Source organism: Rhododendron vialii, chromosome 6a, assembly GCF_030253575.1.
Source record: "Rhododendron vialii isolate Sample 1 chromosome 6a, ASM3025357v1".
In the NCBI taxonomy this organism is placed as follows: Eukaryota; Viridiplantae; Streptophyta; class Magnoliopsida; order Ericales; family Ericaceae; genus Rhododendron; species Rhododendron vialii.
The window spans coordinates 42304250-42318449 of record NC_080562.1 but is presented as its reverse complement, the minus strand read 5'-3'; the positions used below and the strand labels follow the sequence as shown (position 1 = coordinate 42318449).

Sequence of the window (14200 nt, the reverse complement as noted above, 5' to 3'; positions counted from 1 at the left end):
AAAGCTTACAAGAGAAGGGTACGCAGCCTTACCCGCAGTGTTATTTTGTACTTCAAAACCCATGACAGGTTATTGACGTGCCTAGTCCAATCTCACTTCATTTCTGGGGATAATGGTTAGAAATTATCACCACCTTAAAAACGTATATAGCCCACTTATGTTGACTCATAATTTCATTTGAAAATTGACACGATTTTATGACCGACATCTTCTAAAATGCATGCACGCAAACAAATGGACAAGCAGGAATCAGAAGTTGAAACCTGTTGCATCAGATCCGCAAACTTAATAATATGCACTGCGGAACACAACATTCATGTTCCTTCACCTGCAAAAACTAGTCCGTGACAGCCAAATTTCCCTTCTCCTAATTTGACTGGAAGGACTTGAGTGTGGTACCTACCAAAATTCACTCAGTCTCGCATGATAATTTTTGCACCTACACTTTTAATACATGGTATTATCTACACTAATCAAGCAACACCAGCTTCATTGTCCATCTTCGACTTTACGCTCTGTTCGTCGCTTGCGAGATGTTTGCACCCCACCAACGCCCTCATTTTGCCTTTTCCTACTTCCGTTGCTTAACGAAATAGCTCCACATGGCTTGGAAGTTTTGTCATATACAACCATATTGGTGACAATGGCAAAGACTGTGACCTCGCTTTTCGGAGTTTTGATACCTTTTCTCTCGATAACTGCATTCTGCCCACAGCATAGATCTTGGATGGCTTTACGTCTCAATTTTTGGAGAATCGAGGTTTTGTCATGGTTGCAACATTCTACAGAAACCTGCAGAGTAATGGAGCGGGCATTGCATTTAGCATAACACTTGTGTTCATTGGTTCTGAGGCTAACAAGAGACAAAATTTGAGAGATTTTGAACGAAATCTACTCACCTCAAAATCAACAGGAATCCTGATATGGGTGCATGAACACCCACAACCATCACTGAAGTTGAGTTTCAAAATAATATTAAATGGTTTTGTTGAAGTTGCTGTTCTCCTGGTGTATGGATACAGTTGAGTATTAGGGCAAGTGAACAAGAAGGTGTACTTACTGCATGCTAGGCATAGAATATACATTTAACAACTCCAATTCGGTTAAAGTAGCAAATTATGAACTTGTCTAATACAACCAATGGTTATTTGAAATTTCGGTGGTTGTACTCTTTCGCATGGCCAAGAAACAAGCTGAATTCGGGAGAGTTTAAGCGATCGGAAATAATTGTACAATCCTTTGAAGAATCAGAAAGGAAGCATTTGATTTATTGTCAAATAATCTCAAAAGTCACGGTCTTTAATAACTCAACAATTTATCACTATTCTTTTTATTGACCAAACCGACAATATAGTCAAAATAATAGTCCAAACTGTCTTTTGAACTACATTAGATCAGATTCCAATAATGACACATATGCAACACATTTGCTTGGTCTAGAGCTCTTTCAAAACCTATTTGCTCGGTATCCTTCAAACAAAGGCAGGACCACTAGATTTATGCCCCTAATAAAGGAAACACAGCATGGAAAGGATGATGAGGTGCTAACACCTTCCTCACATGAAATAGCGAACCCCTTAAATCATTAGCTCTTCAGTCACTCTTCAATTCGTTATGGCATTTCCCAAATGGTATTCCCAAATAATGGAAGACATTGCATATTGTATCACCCTGTCAAATGAATGGTGTTACCTTTTCAGCCGAAGTGGTTGTTCATTTAGAAAAGCTTCCTTCCATTTTTTCCCTTGTTCTGAGAAGGAAACCTAGGTTGCAAATACAGCAAACAACCAAAAAGGATAAGTGTTGAAGGTAACAAGATGTGAAAGAAAATCATAAGGGAGTTTTCCGCCCATCCTTTTGGAAGCCGATCATAAAGTCCACCGGCAACACACGTGGCTTCAGAGTTCAGATACTACATACCAGGAGCATAGCGAATTCACAGAAATAAACTCACCTCGACAGAGTGGACAAATGGCAATGGAGCCTCTTTTCCATGCACACTTGCTACCCTGAGGGTCCAGTTCATAAATCTTCCATCTGTACTCAAGATAATGGACATTCCAGATCAGGCAAGGAACACAAGGGTGAAAGTAATTACAGTCATTACATTCAGAGAGAGGGAGATTGGAGTGGTATTCTCACACATCTTGAAAACCTTGAAAAATAAAAGATCCAGAAGATCAGCAAAAGGAAGTCATTTCCGTTCATTTGGAGGCATTTACAAAATTTCCTTCACTAACAGACAGAGCCCTGTATGTGCAGCAAAAGGAAACTAATGGGTAGTTTTGTAGATTTCCTGTCCTTCAAAAATGGAAACAATTGCTTGGAGGAAAGGTAGCATGGTTTCAATTCGCAACCCACCCAGAATCCTAACAACCTACCCAAGTCATTTTCTCCTCTATTTTCTTGGACCTCAATGCCAACCCTTGTTGATGCTTAGGTAAGGGTCCACAAAATTGTGCATTGCCAAGAGGGTCTCAACCCTCGTGGATGTTTGAGTCCCTATCATTTGCCTTAGTTATGGATGAGTTTACTAGGCATATTGAGGATGATGTTTCATGGTATATGCTATTGACAGATGATATCTTAGTGGATGAAGCTTGACAATGCTTTAGTGCTAAGCTAGGAATTTGGGACAGAAACAATTGAGTCGTATGGGTTTAGATTAGAATGGTGAAAATGGGTGCCCGGTGTTTAGAATATAGAAAGCAGATTTATGTCACCGACCCCATTCGATTGGGGACATGGGGCTTGGTGGTTAGGTTTGGTACTTCGGTTACACCTTTGAATCTTTGGTTTGATATCGTGGTTATTCACTTGCACCTTTCCAAGAGATACATGGCATACAGGGTGGAGTCGTTGGACAAACCAGAAGGCTCAAGTTTGCACCTGTACCAGTTTCGGTAGAAGTTCCATAAATAATCTAAATGGCAGCCATAATGAAGAAGACAGCATCATCTTCATATACAATGCTTTCAATAGTAAGTGCATGTAATATGATCCTAAAACTTGGGCAAAGAAATTCATAAATCTTGCTTAAGTTACCTATACTCAAGCCCTGAGTAAAAATGATCTGCAGAAGATCAGTTCTGACAAATGGAGGAATCTGCATATTGAGTTGGTCAATGACTCCTACAATCACCTGTTATTACTCCAATTAATAACCAATCCTAGAAAAAAAAATTCTAATATAGGCATAATATTTGGCAAAATAATGAAAATATGGTCAAGTATAACTCATTTAGGCGGAATTTGAAAAAGTCTATAATTAGGACTTTTGCCATGAAAGCTGTGCATACATATCCTGAAGTCCGCATAATAGACAAGAAAGGTCTTATGCTCAATTGAAAGACACCAAAATCTTTGAACGAACATAAACTCGTACCTTTGTCTGTACCAAGAAAGAAGAAAACTCTCTACCCAACTGGTAGTGTGAGAGAATAAAAATCCAAAACAGGTAACTTCCAACTAAAATACCTTGTCTACAAGCCCGTGGATCACCATATTTGCTTTCTTATCCTTCGGAGTTTTCTGCAAGTTAGAGGGGAAAATTGGCATTAAAAACTGAACATTTGACTGTAAACTAGTCCAAGATGAACCCAAATTCATTCTAAAATATGAAGAATCTTTGTTTATGTTTTGTCTCTTACAATCAGTAGCACCTTCGGAGGCATACAACAAATGAGGAGGAAGTAGAGCTTTTGTTTAAATTGAAGCAAAGCTCCCAATGGAATTACTGGTGAGCTGTAAAGTGTAATCAATTAGGCAAATAGGAAATACCTGAAGATTCACGATTACAATCTTCCCCCCGCTACGAAGACATTTCAGAGGCAAATTGCATGCAGGAGTAATCTGCAAACTGCCAAAAGTGAATTATTTTAAAGGACGAATAAGTTGGATCCGCTGCAGTTCACAATCATAGTTTCATGCTACTTCTTCAGTGACATTGGTCATTTGTGGAAGTAAAATGCATAAACAATATTAAAAACAAGGAAGACTAAACGATCTTTGTTAAGTAATGATGACAATTTGCTGGACTTCATTTTATAGGGGTTAAAAATTCTACATTTTTCTGTCATAGTAAATAACAGAAATAATCCAAAGGAAAGATGTATTTCATTGGAAGAGGAACTCCAATTTTGATTGTTAAGTTGGCAAAACAAAGGACTTGTTAAAATGACACACAGAGAGATGCATAACTACACATTGGAACAATCATGTATTCATGTCATTACAGAGATGAACATACATACATAACACACATATACACGCGAGCATACAGAGAGAGAGAGGGAGAGCACTTTGTGATACTTGATTTTCTTCGGATTTTTTCACAAGAGGAGTAATCTTTGAGGACAGGCTTTAGATAAAAGATGCCAAGTTCCAAGAAACGTTTGGTGTCATGAGTGGGACTCCTTTGGCACCTTTTTCTTGATACACATACCAAACAAAGAAAAGGAAATGACATAACACGTACCTTGTCCCTAAACACAATACAACATCAGCCATTTTGCAGTGTTTCTCTGCTGGATTCATCTCCTTTGAGGGCAGTGCATCCTGTCGAGAGAGAGATTACAGAGTTATTAGCAACGTGTGCTTCAGTGCAATAAATATTGAACACATCCACATAGGTCTGTCAGTTGGAATAGCTGAAATGTAAACAACTAGGTAACGTGATCATGACTATTATAGTAGGCTTAATGGACTGCTCAATGAATCAGTTCTCAGGAGCATAGGCCCTGCACCACACCACTAAACAATGCAATACCCCTTTCTACGCATACCAGCGCCATGTGGCACCATAACATAATTCAACGGTTATGGTTAATTGAACTAGATTTGCTAGCTCTGAAGCCTTCAGTAATTTTTTTCCTGTAACTAGCCTTTTCCAGGGGCAGACCGATGAAAACATTGTGCTTTTGACTTGTCTCATTGTCAAAATGCTTTTTTTTTTAACTCTGGAATCCTCCCGGTCGCTGCAGCATTTGAGAACTATTACCATCTAAACGAGACATAAAAAAAAAATAGCTTTTACAAAGATTGAACTATAAACTTGAAAATGTAACAGAGAAAGCTTTCCTTGCCATGAAGATTTTCAGGAATGCCACTTTTCGAGGATTCTATGGAGTTGAATTACTCCATTTGATTTCCAAAACAAAAAGAACAGAAAAGGAACAGTCAATCAACACAATGAATTAGTACCTCCCAGTCAAGAACTGTATCCTTAAGTCTTGCACCACAACCAACGGTCGAACAATGTCGTGGGGTATCCTTCAGTCCAATAGTTTCCACCTCAAAATCCCGAAAATACCTTCTCAGAATCAGGGTTATATTAATCAATAGTCAAAATTGGAGAACAGATTCAACTACGTAAATATCTAAAGCCAACAGGAATGCAAGACTAGACTTTAAAGCAGCATATTATTATCTTCACCACAACTAAACAAGAACGGAGAAGAATCCAAAGAAGCTTCAGACAATATTTGAACAATATGGGCTACAGATAAAGATCAAATCTTACTCAACCCCACAGGAAGAGCATGTTTCCATGAACGAGTTCCCATGCAGTTCAGAGAGTTTCTCTCTCGGAATACCAGACCGAAGATGGAGACCGTCAATATTCTAGCATTCAAAAAAAGAGTCAGCAAGCCAATAGACATACAACAAATACTTAACGAAAAGTCCCACGTTCGGGTACCATAGAAAGTCACTTGTGATAAAGAAAACAGTTCAGATGTGAATTTTTTTGTTTACCAGGACTACAAGAAATGTGTATCCAAAATCCCCATGAAATTCCACTATTCCCCCCTAGAGCACAACCACCCATAAAGACAGTGATATTGCAATGTACTCTTTGTACTTAAAAGTAAGATCATGCAACCTTCAAACAATATCTCTCCTTCATGTGATCTTGATCAGAACCCTAGAACAGTTCCTCATCCTTGAGGGATTATAAGAGATGAGCAACTCCAACTCCTTCAACAAACTTGTCTCTTTTGGTCAGTGTAGAAAGGGAGGGGTAGAAAGGCAAAATATATTGTGTTTCCCTGTTTTCATTTTAACCCCTAGAAACATGAATTTTCACCCTAGTATGAAAGAAACAAAAACTATGCAAACAGTGTCACGACTAAACATCTTCAAACTAAGTATTCTGATAAGTTTAATAGTTCATTTTTTTGCTGTTTGGTTAGTGAAGGGCATGCTTCGTTACCTGGCTAATAACAAACTTTAGGATACCAGCCTTCTCTAGTTCAACCAAAGCCATATGAGTCTTGCTTGGCATTGCACGATGAAATGGCAATGATGCTTCAGGCAAGGCTTTGCCTTCCCGCTGCAAATCAAGAAAATGAAATCTAGTAAGTCGTCTAAATCTAGACCCAAATCAATCGAGATTTGGCAAAACCAAAGCTGTACCATAACCACTCATCTGTAGTGAGGAAAGAAAAACCTGCCAAGTTACCTTTGATCTGTTTGTGACCACAACATCCCCTAGTCCTAGCTGTCATTTTATCATTGTTGCGAAGTTACTGTCTTTGATCTGTTTGTGACCACAACAACCCCTATAGTCCTAGCTGTCATTTTATCATTGTTGCGCATATCCTTGGACCTTCACGGAACAACTAAAACTACTCAACACACCATGGCTTTAAAAAGACCATAAGCCACACACCAATTATGATCTGCTTCGAAAAGTCTACTTTCTCTACTGCCCTCCCCAATGTGTCTACTTTCTCCACTGCCCTCCCCAATCTTCATAGAAAAGTCTTCAAGATACTTGGTTTATAGGTTTCTGAATCCTCAGCAAAGAGATCTTTTTGTTATCCTGGATTCCTTTACCATATCCAGATATCCTACAAGTTCCTCTTGAAAGGCGGTTATATCAACTTTCAAAACTATTATCAGGATTAGTCACAAGCAACTTTTTTTAGGTTTATTAGGAGTCAACTTTCGCCATACAATGTAGTTACCAAAAGTGAAATTTTCATTTAAGATTAAAAATGATTTTCCACAGAGAAGTTTATGTCCTCAAAGTAAAAAACACTTCTTCCTTAAGACCTTCAAACAAGAAGTAAATAAAATCCAGATGCAAAATTCAAATTCATAATACGAACCTGAAGAGTCCATATACCCTTGGGACCACGGAAGTCAGGTATACCACAAGAAGTTGATATTCCTGCTCCAGTGAAAACCACTAGATGCTTACTCTGCCAGTAAAACCAAAGTGGCAGATTTTGTATCAGTGCATAATCAAACACAAACACTTAGGCCAACAATGAGATACATGAAGTGAGAGTTGTTCAGACCTTCCGTATCATTTTGGCAAGTTTTTCAATCTGCATTGCAAAAGGTAAGCCCAGTGAGGAAAGCAAAAGCATCAACATATTGCAATACCTTAAACTGTTTTGCAAATACGATAACCTCAAGAAAGCCCAAAGTAGATAAGTTCTAAAAATGGCATGCTTTATAGGTACTCAAAGAGGTAGAGGAAGTAAGCATAGGAAAAGTCACTATTTTCAATAGTTTTGAATGTTATTTTCTCCTAAGATATAAATTTGCATTCACGTCACAACGACTATGAAAGGAAAATGGAAATGCACACATCAGTTCATAGACATAACAAAGAGCACTGAACTCTACGGTTTCTACCAATACTTGCACCCCCTATGAGGATTCATGCAAGAGCACCAGAATGCTATTTTGCCAACAATACCAAAAAGCCACATCATTTGCAGTTCACGTCAAGTCTCTTCCCTTCATTCATTGTCAAAGGTCCTAAGATTGCTACATCATTTTTTTTTCACGTCCGTAAACCCTTCAAACCCCAAGTTCAGGGGCCACCAGTAAGCTAGTTCCATCTTTGGAGAGGCTTCCAGAAGTAAAGGATGATAAACAAAGAAGTATCAGAAAGCCCATTGATGGAGGTGACCCACTTGGTGTTACCAATTTATGGATACCAAGTTTTACAGCTCGAAAATTTAATTCGCTTTGCCAAGATCACAGTAAGATTTAAACTTTGAATTACATTTGGAACCAATAACTTCCGCAGCAACATCAAAGTAAGTAACATTTTATCCATCATCTAACCAAGCAATATCATCTAGCAATATCATCTAGGAGCAAAGGCATACACTCGTATCCCTGGCAGACAGATCTATAATCATAGATATAGAGACATACTAAAATGTATAGGTCTCCTAATCTTCGTTTCTCGAAAAGAAAGGCAGATGTAGTGTACTCCAGAGATGTTCCTTTGGAAAGATAAATCATCCTACTGTTTGCTAGTCATCTAGGTTGTGTTGTCCTTTTTTGTCGGCACTTGGCAGTTCCTATTGCAAATATCAAAATTGCACCGAGGGCATCTCTAGAGCATAAATATATAGTTAACTTATGCTTCATTTGATCATGAACCATAAATCATGTGACTCACAACATCGATCACATTGGCAGTTTGGCACACATGACAGTAAGTGGTGTACGCCACAATGCTTGACCCAAAACATGGCATAACAGGTGTAAACTAATATATCAGATCTGTACGTCTTAATCAAGAGTTATTATGTGACAATATATTTAAACAGTACAAATAACAACGCAATACTAATTTCTTTGGGGATACCATTATAAAAAGAGGGGTCCATCAATCATCTTTGTCACTCACATTTGATTGTATGTACCTTGCCAAACATAGGCTGTGCTCTTAGAATTGACAATTTATGTACTGGAAAGAAATCTGTACCCTATTTTGGGTCACTCTGATTCTAATCATGGGTCACTGTGGTCTAAGTGAATTTCGATAAACTATGTCCAAGTTGTGATCCTTCGACAACTGAATGTATTATCATATCAGCAGATTTGCCATCCAAACCAATAAGCAACATCTCTTACCCCACAAATGCCAGTCATTAACATCAAAGCACTCAATTTGGCTACATTTTATTTCTCCTTGGGTAAGACCACCATGCACAAGTGAATGATCCCCAAATCTTAACTTCGAAATCAATCTTTCAAGTACACGACAATCATGTTACAAATAAAATTCACTGCTACTAGGAATACAAAACGCCAATGTCCAGTTGTTAGATCCCACCAAGGAACTAAACAACACAATTTTTCAGCACTTCAAACAAGGTTCCCCGCATTGACATGTTGTATCAACAGTTTAAGAACAAAACCTAAGTTGCCATTACCAGTACCGGCTACTGCCATTTCAGAAGATCATCAAAATAGTCAAACTAAAATGGGAAGCGATAATAACTAAGACAATCGCATTACAGACAATTGCAAAGGAAACGAAGAGAAGGAGAAAGAAGAATCCTACTTTTTCTTGCAGAATGCGAGGTGTGTCGAAAAGCTCTGACATTCCAACCTTGCCCACATCCTCTATGTACGAGAGCTTCTCTGCATAACCCAGAGACATGTTGCTCTCTCTCTCTCTGTCTCAAGAAAGTTGATCAGAAAGAATGAAGGAAGAGAGACAGGGGAAACTTCCTTCCTCCCTCTCTTTTATGTTGCTGCGTAGTAAAAGAGGCAAACGAGTTGGGAGAAAATTTCTTACTACTACTAGTTTACGAGACCCCAAAAGCCAAAATGGGCGTTTTTTTTCACTTTCATTTTTTGTTAATAATCCGGACCAGCTGCGGGGGTGTTTGGATGACCCATTTTCCGTTTCCCCTTTTCCTGTTTTAGCTGTTTGGCTAAGAATCCCAAAATCCATTCCACGAGAATGAGGTCTCGTTCCAGAAATCTTCTTAAAAAATAAACAGTTTATTTTATATTTTCAAAATGAAAATTAATTTTTTTATTTTTTTGCACCGTTTAAAAGATCTCAATAACATCTATCAAACAAGATTCATATTGCTAAGAAAATTATTTGCGTAAATACAAAATTTTTGAGTTTGAAATTACCTTCTTAAAAAATAAGTACTCCCTCCGTCCATTTTTAAGTGTCTCACTTCGTAACTTCAATTTATTAAAAAGACATCATCATTACACCTTTCACATCAACTTGTACCTCCACTTTACCTCTTTACCCTCTATGAAGACATCATCATTATATTTTTATTGACTAACTTTTCAAAATGGAATTTACTTTTAGAGGCAAAATGGAAAATTCACAAATTTTTACCCACTAACTTTACAAAATGGACACTTATTGACGGACAGCCCAAAATAAAATATTGAACTATAAAAAAAGAACGGAGGGAGTACTTATTTCCATTTTTGGAACGGGACCTGAGTTCTATAATTTGAAAAATGGAAAAGAGAAGTGAAAAAGAGGTCCGAGCTTTTCTCATTCTCCTTTTCCCATTTTCCCATTTTCGTTTTCCAGCCAAGACAAAAGACAGCCATCCCCTCTCCATTTGTACATAATACCCATGCCCTCTCCACATATCAGCACATGCTTCCTGCCAAGTGTCATATATCATGAGCTACATATAAGGGAAAATTCCAACAGCATAAGTATCACGTTTGGAAGTTTTTTTTTATTAGAGATTGCAGAATAACAAATTAACAAATTCCATGGAAAAAATTCTAGAGGTAAGTTTCTGGGGAAAAATAAAGTGAAAGAAATCAAGGTACTTTGATTGCAAAAACCTTATTAGTTTTCTATCTAATTTCAAAAGAAATGAATTTCGATTGATACTATAGTTTGAAGGGTTCTTGTTTTTTTGCAATTACTTCGATTTAACTTAATTGTTATTTTAATTTGAAAGTCTGAACATTGTTGGAGGAAAGAACAAAAAATACTTGAAACAATAAAAACATAATTAAAAATAGTTCGAGACTTTTAATTAATGAAAAATAAATCAATTTCAAGATAAAAATTTTAAAAAATTGATTACAACATTATTTAAACACATTATACACCATTATTTATAACCATGGGTAATATAGTAAAAAACCAACCCATAATGCATTTTCATTTCATATCTCTCAAACACTACTCTTGCTACAAAATGCATTCTGCATAAATTATCCAAACATTCTACCAAATACAAAATACATTCTAACCATAATCCAAAAACCAAAAAACCAAAAAGTTAAACATGAAAAGCTAAAAAGTAGGTTCCCAAACACCTACTCGTACATTAATTTCCGTAACTAATTTGACCGTCCATTAATAGGAATTTATTTAAAGTCGGGACGAAATCTCGTTTGAACTATGAATTAATTCTAAAGAATCAATAACACCTACGATGTTTTGAACCTAAAAGACTTGGGAAGAAAACAAACCCGAGTTACCAAAGAATTGATCAGGTCACCTTGGGTTAAGTTGTTTTCCACTTCATTAATGCCCCTCTCTCTCTCTCTCTCTCTCTCTCTCTCTCTCTCTCTCAATTGAGTTGATGTGTCAATGCTGAATGCTGCCCATGACTCTTTTCTTGCCCTTGTTGCCGAAGGATCACAAACATTGTAAAGTCAGGCCTGAAAGCCTGACCTAAACACGTTACCTTGGAGTGTGGGGAGAAGGGATTGCATTTCAATAGTCTGAGGATTGCATACTAGTTTGGTTGACAAAATGCTCATTAATTTGTATATAGCTCAAGTTGTTAAACGAAATTCTTACTTACACAGTTCGAATTGTGTGCGGTTTTGTTCCCTAATCAAGTGTTCGAACCAATAGATCGACCGTGCTTAGGTTGATGAATAGAATCCTTCTGTCGCGACAAACGGAAAAGGTAAAATAATGATTAAATAATAACAAGATTCACAAGAATACACTACATAGAACAAAACTAAACATACTAAAAATTTTAGACATCCTAATTAGACATTGTAGATCTTAACCTTTCAATTCCCAGATGCCTCCTATGTGGGATGTGTCTTTAATAAACATTTTATTATATATCCTACATAGTATGTAAATCAGTAAATAAATTGCCAAACATCCTTTGTGCAGCATATGGCATGGAATTTTTAAGAGTTCATCTGGTCTAAGAATAGGCCAGAAAATTCAAGAATCCCCTTATTTATAAGGTGGGCGCATGTAAATCAATTTCCTATATTGAGTTACACAATTCCTTTTCTTTTTTTTCATTCGTTAATCCTAATTTACTCTATCCTAGGTGGGCAAGATTCAATTCCCTTAAGCACCCATCCCCCTGCGCAATTCCTTTCAGGCAGTGACAATGTGAACTTTTTTCCCAAGTAAGCAAATGACGGGGAGGTGGCCACCATGTAGCAAACCCATTCTCGTACATGACCAAACGAGTTTTGGAGGGCCGGAAAAGAAGAGTCTAGATGGGTTGAGCGACCGACTATTATGCATAGAGAATCCGTATGTAAGCGTATCCTCAAGGTGGGCTAGAGTCATAGCCTGACTCAAAGCCAACAAGGGCATAAGAAAAGAGTGACAATGTGCATTTTTTTGGTACTCTTATGGTGTGGCTTTGGCCCAATTTTGTGGCAACCTGTGGAACAGTCGGCCCAGGATAAGAGCGAAAAGAACATGAGGGGTGAGACAATCAAGTTGGTCCGAGTCCAATGGTGACAACGCGGCATCTCTCTCTCTCTCTCTCTCTCTCTCAAGTTGGTCCGAGTCCAATGGTGACAACGCGGCATATCTCTCTCTCTCTCTCTCTCTCTCTCCTACCTGCTACAAAATTCCTGCAGTCTTCAATTGATGTGGTTTGCGTTTATTTTGGACTCCAGATGTGCACTTAATTCATAAAAAAAATTAACACCATCATTATGGTGATTACACGCTGTGCCAACTTTTCGTGCTTCGAAATGAGAAACAGAAACAGATGAGCAAGAAACAGGATAAGAGAAAATGAGAAACATAATTTTCATATCAGTTTCAGCCATAGTTCTGAATACCGTTTCGGACAGGGTACCGGTTTTCCTACTGGTACGGTACGTACCGGTACCGGTCAGGTACCGGGTACCGTTTCGAATTTACCGCAACTACAATATATATAATAATTATATGTAATTATAATTCAAAAAAAATCCCCCATATCATACAATTCATCATGAAATATCTCAACTAGAGATTCTTTAGTCCCACATTGCTTAGTTACAAAATTCTTTTCCACTTTAAATGACTTTGCACACTAGTGAACTTGTGAATGAGAACCCAATAAGAGGTCTCGCGCGCTCGGAAAAATGTGCCGCGGCCGAAGGCAATTTGGAAAAATTGATTCGGAAACCAATTAACCGGGTGTGCGTCACGGGTTATTCGTGCGCAGGGGGGGTACAAATCCGGGATCTAAGCCTCGCGCACGTACTATGGTTAAGCCCGTGTTTTGCTAAAATTTTTAAAAACGTTTCTTTATTTTTTTTGGCCTGAAATGTTTTTTTTTTTTTGGTTTTTTTGGGACCAGAAAAAGTATATAAAAAAAAAAAAAAAAACTCTGTAAAATTTCGGCCGAAAAGGCCGGTATCCCGATACCGGCTGGTATTTCCCGAAAAGTCCGGTACCGGCCGGTATTGAGACCGGAACGAAATTGGGGGGTTAGGATACCGGTTCTTCGTCAAAACGGTACGTACCGGCCGGTACGGAACGGTATCCATAACTATGGTTTCAGCAGCACTCGGAATTATTTCTGTGTGGCCCTCTATCCTTAGTAGCTAGCCAAAGTGGGATAAGAACCTTAGGTTGTGTTTGAACATTGGATTTTCTGCAAAGATTTACGAAAAAGAAAAGAAGCTTGAAAAAAGGTATGCTTTTTATGATTCCTTCTTTCATATATATTCTCGTGACTCTGGTTCGGTGATTAATTTCTGCTCGTGACAAATGATGGGATAGTCTTCGGGGTTGGAGAATGCGTTTTTCTACGCAAGATTTAAGTAATGATTAAAAATATTTGGAAGGAATGAAGGTTTTGCTTGTTGGATCAGATATGAGCATCAAGTTGGACTATATATATCCAAATAGACTATACATTCGGTGTTTGGGTAAAAATATAATGTGCCGATTGAATGTAAATCAAATATATTATCTCACAAAGTGTAGAATAGTAGTATAATATCATGAAGCATTTGGTATCATCCCATCGACGAAATTAGATATTCATTTCCTGATAGTTCCGTTGAACAAGTGGGTCTTAACTCCTAAGTAAACCGTCTTGATTTCCAATTTCTCTCTGTTTGTTTTGATCTATCCAAAGTTGTCAACCCTGTTCCAGTGATTGTTAGAAAATTTAGGTGGTACTTACTAATGTTGATGTGTATCTCAGTATCGCTTAGGATTTAC

The 14200-nt window shown here is 37.7% G+C and overlaps 2 protein-coding genes across 2 annotated transcripts in view; one reads left to right on the top strand and one right to left on the bottom strand.

Moving 5' to 3' along the window:
- The window catches only part of LOC131329720 (probable pectate lyase 22), a 97316-nt gene that overhangs the window by 35193 nt on the left and 47923 nt on the right, over positions 1-14200 (top strand). The window lies entirely within an intron of this gene.
- On the bottom strand, positions 246-9547 carry LOC131329709 (NAD-dependent protein deacetylase SRT1). The gene is made up of 14 exons (XM_058363046.1): positions 9320-9547; positions 7305-7334; positions 7113-7205; positions 6212-6331; positions 5522-5622; positions 5203-5311; positions 4478-4557; positions 3781-3859; positions 3478-3531; positions 3046-3142; positions 1955-2037; positions 1693-1763; positions 900-1005; positions 246-792 (listed from the first exon to the last, which is right to left on the bottom strand). Exons 1-14 carry the CDS (start codon positions 9416-9418, stop codon positions 490-492), a joined length of 1425 nt encoding a protein of 474 aa, XP_058219029.1. The 5' UTR covers positions 9419-9547; the 3' UTR covers positions 246-489.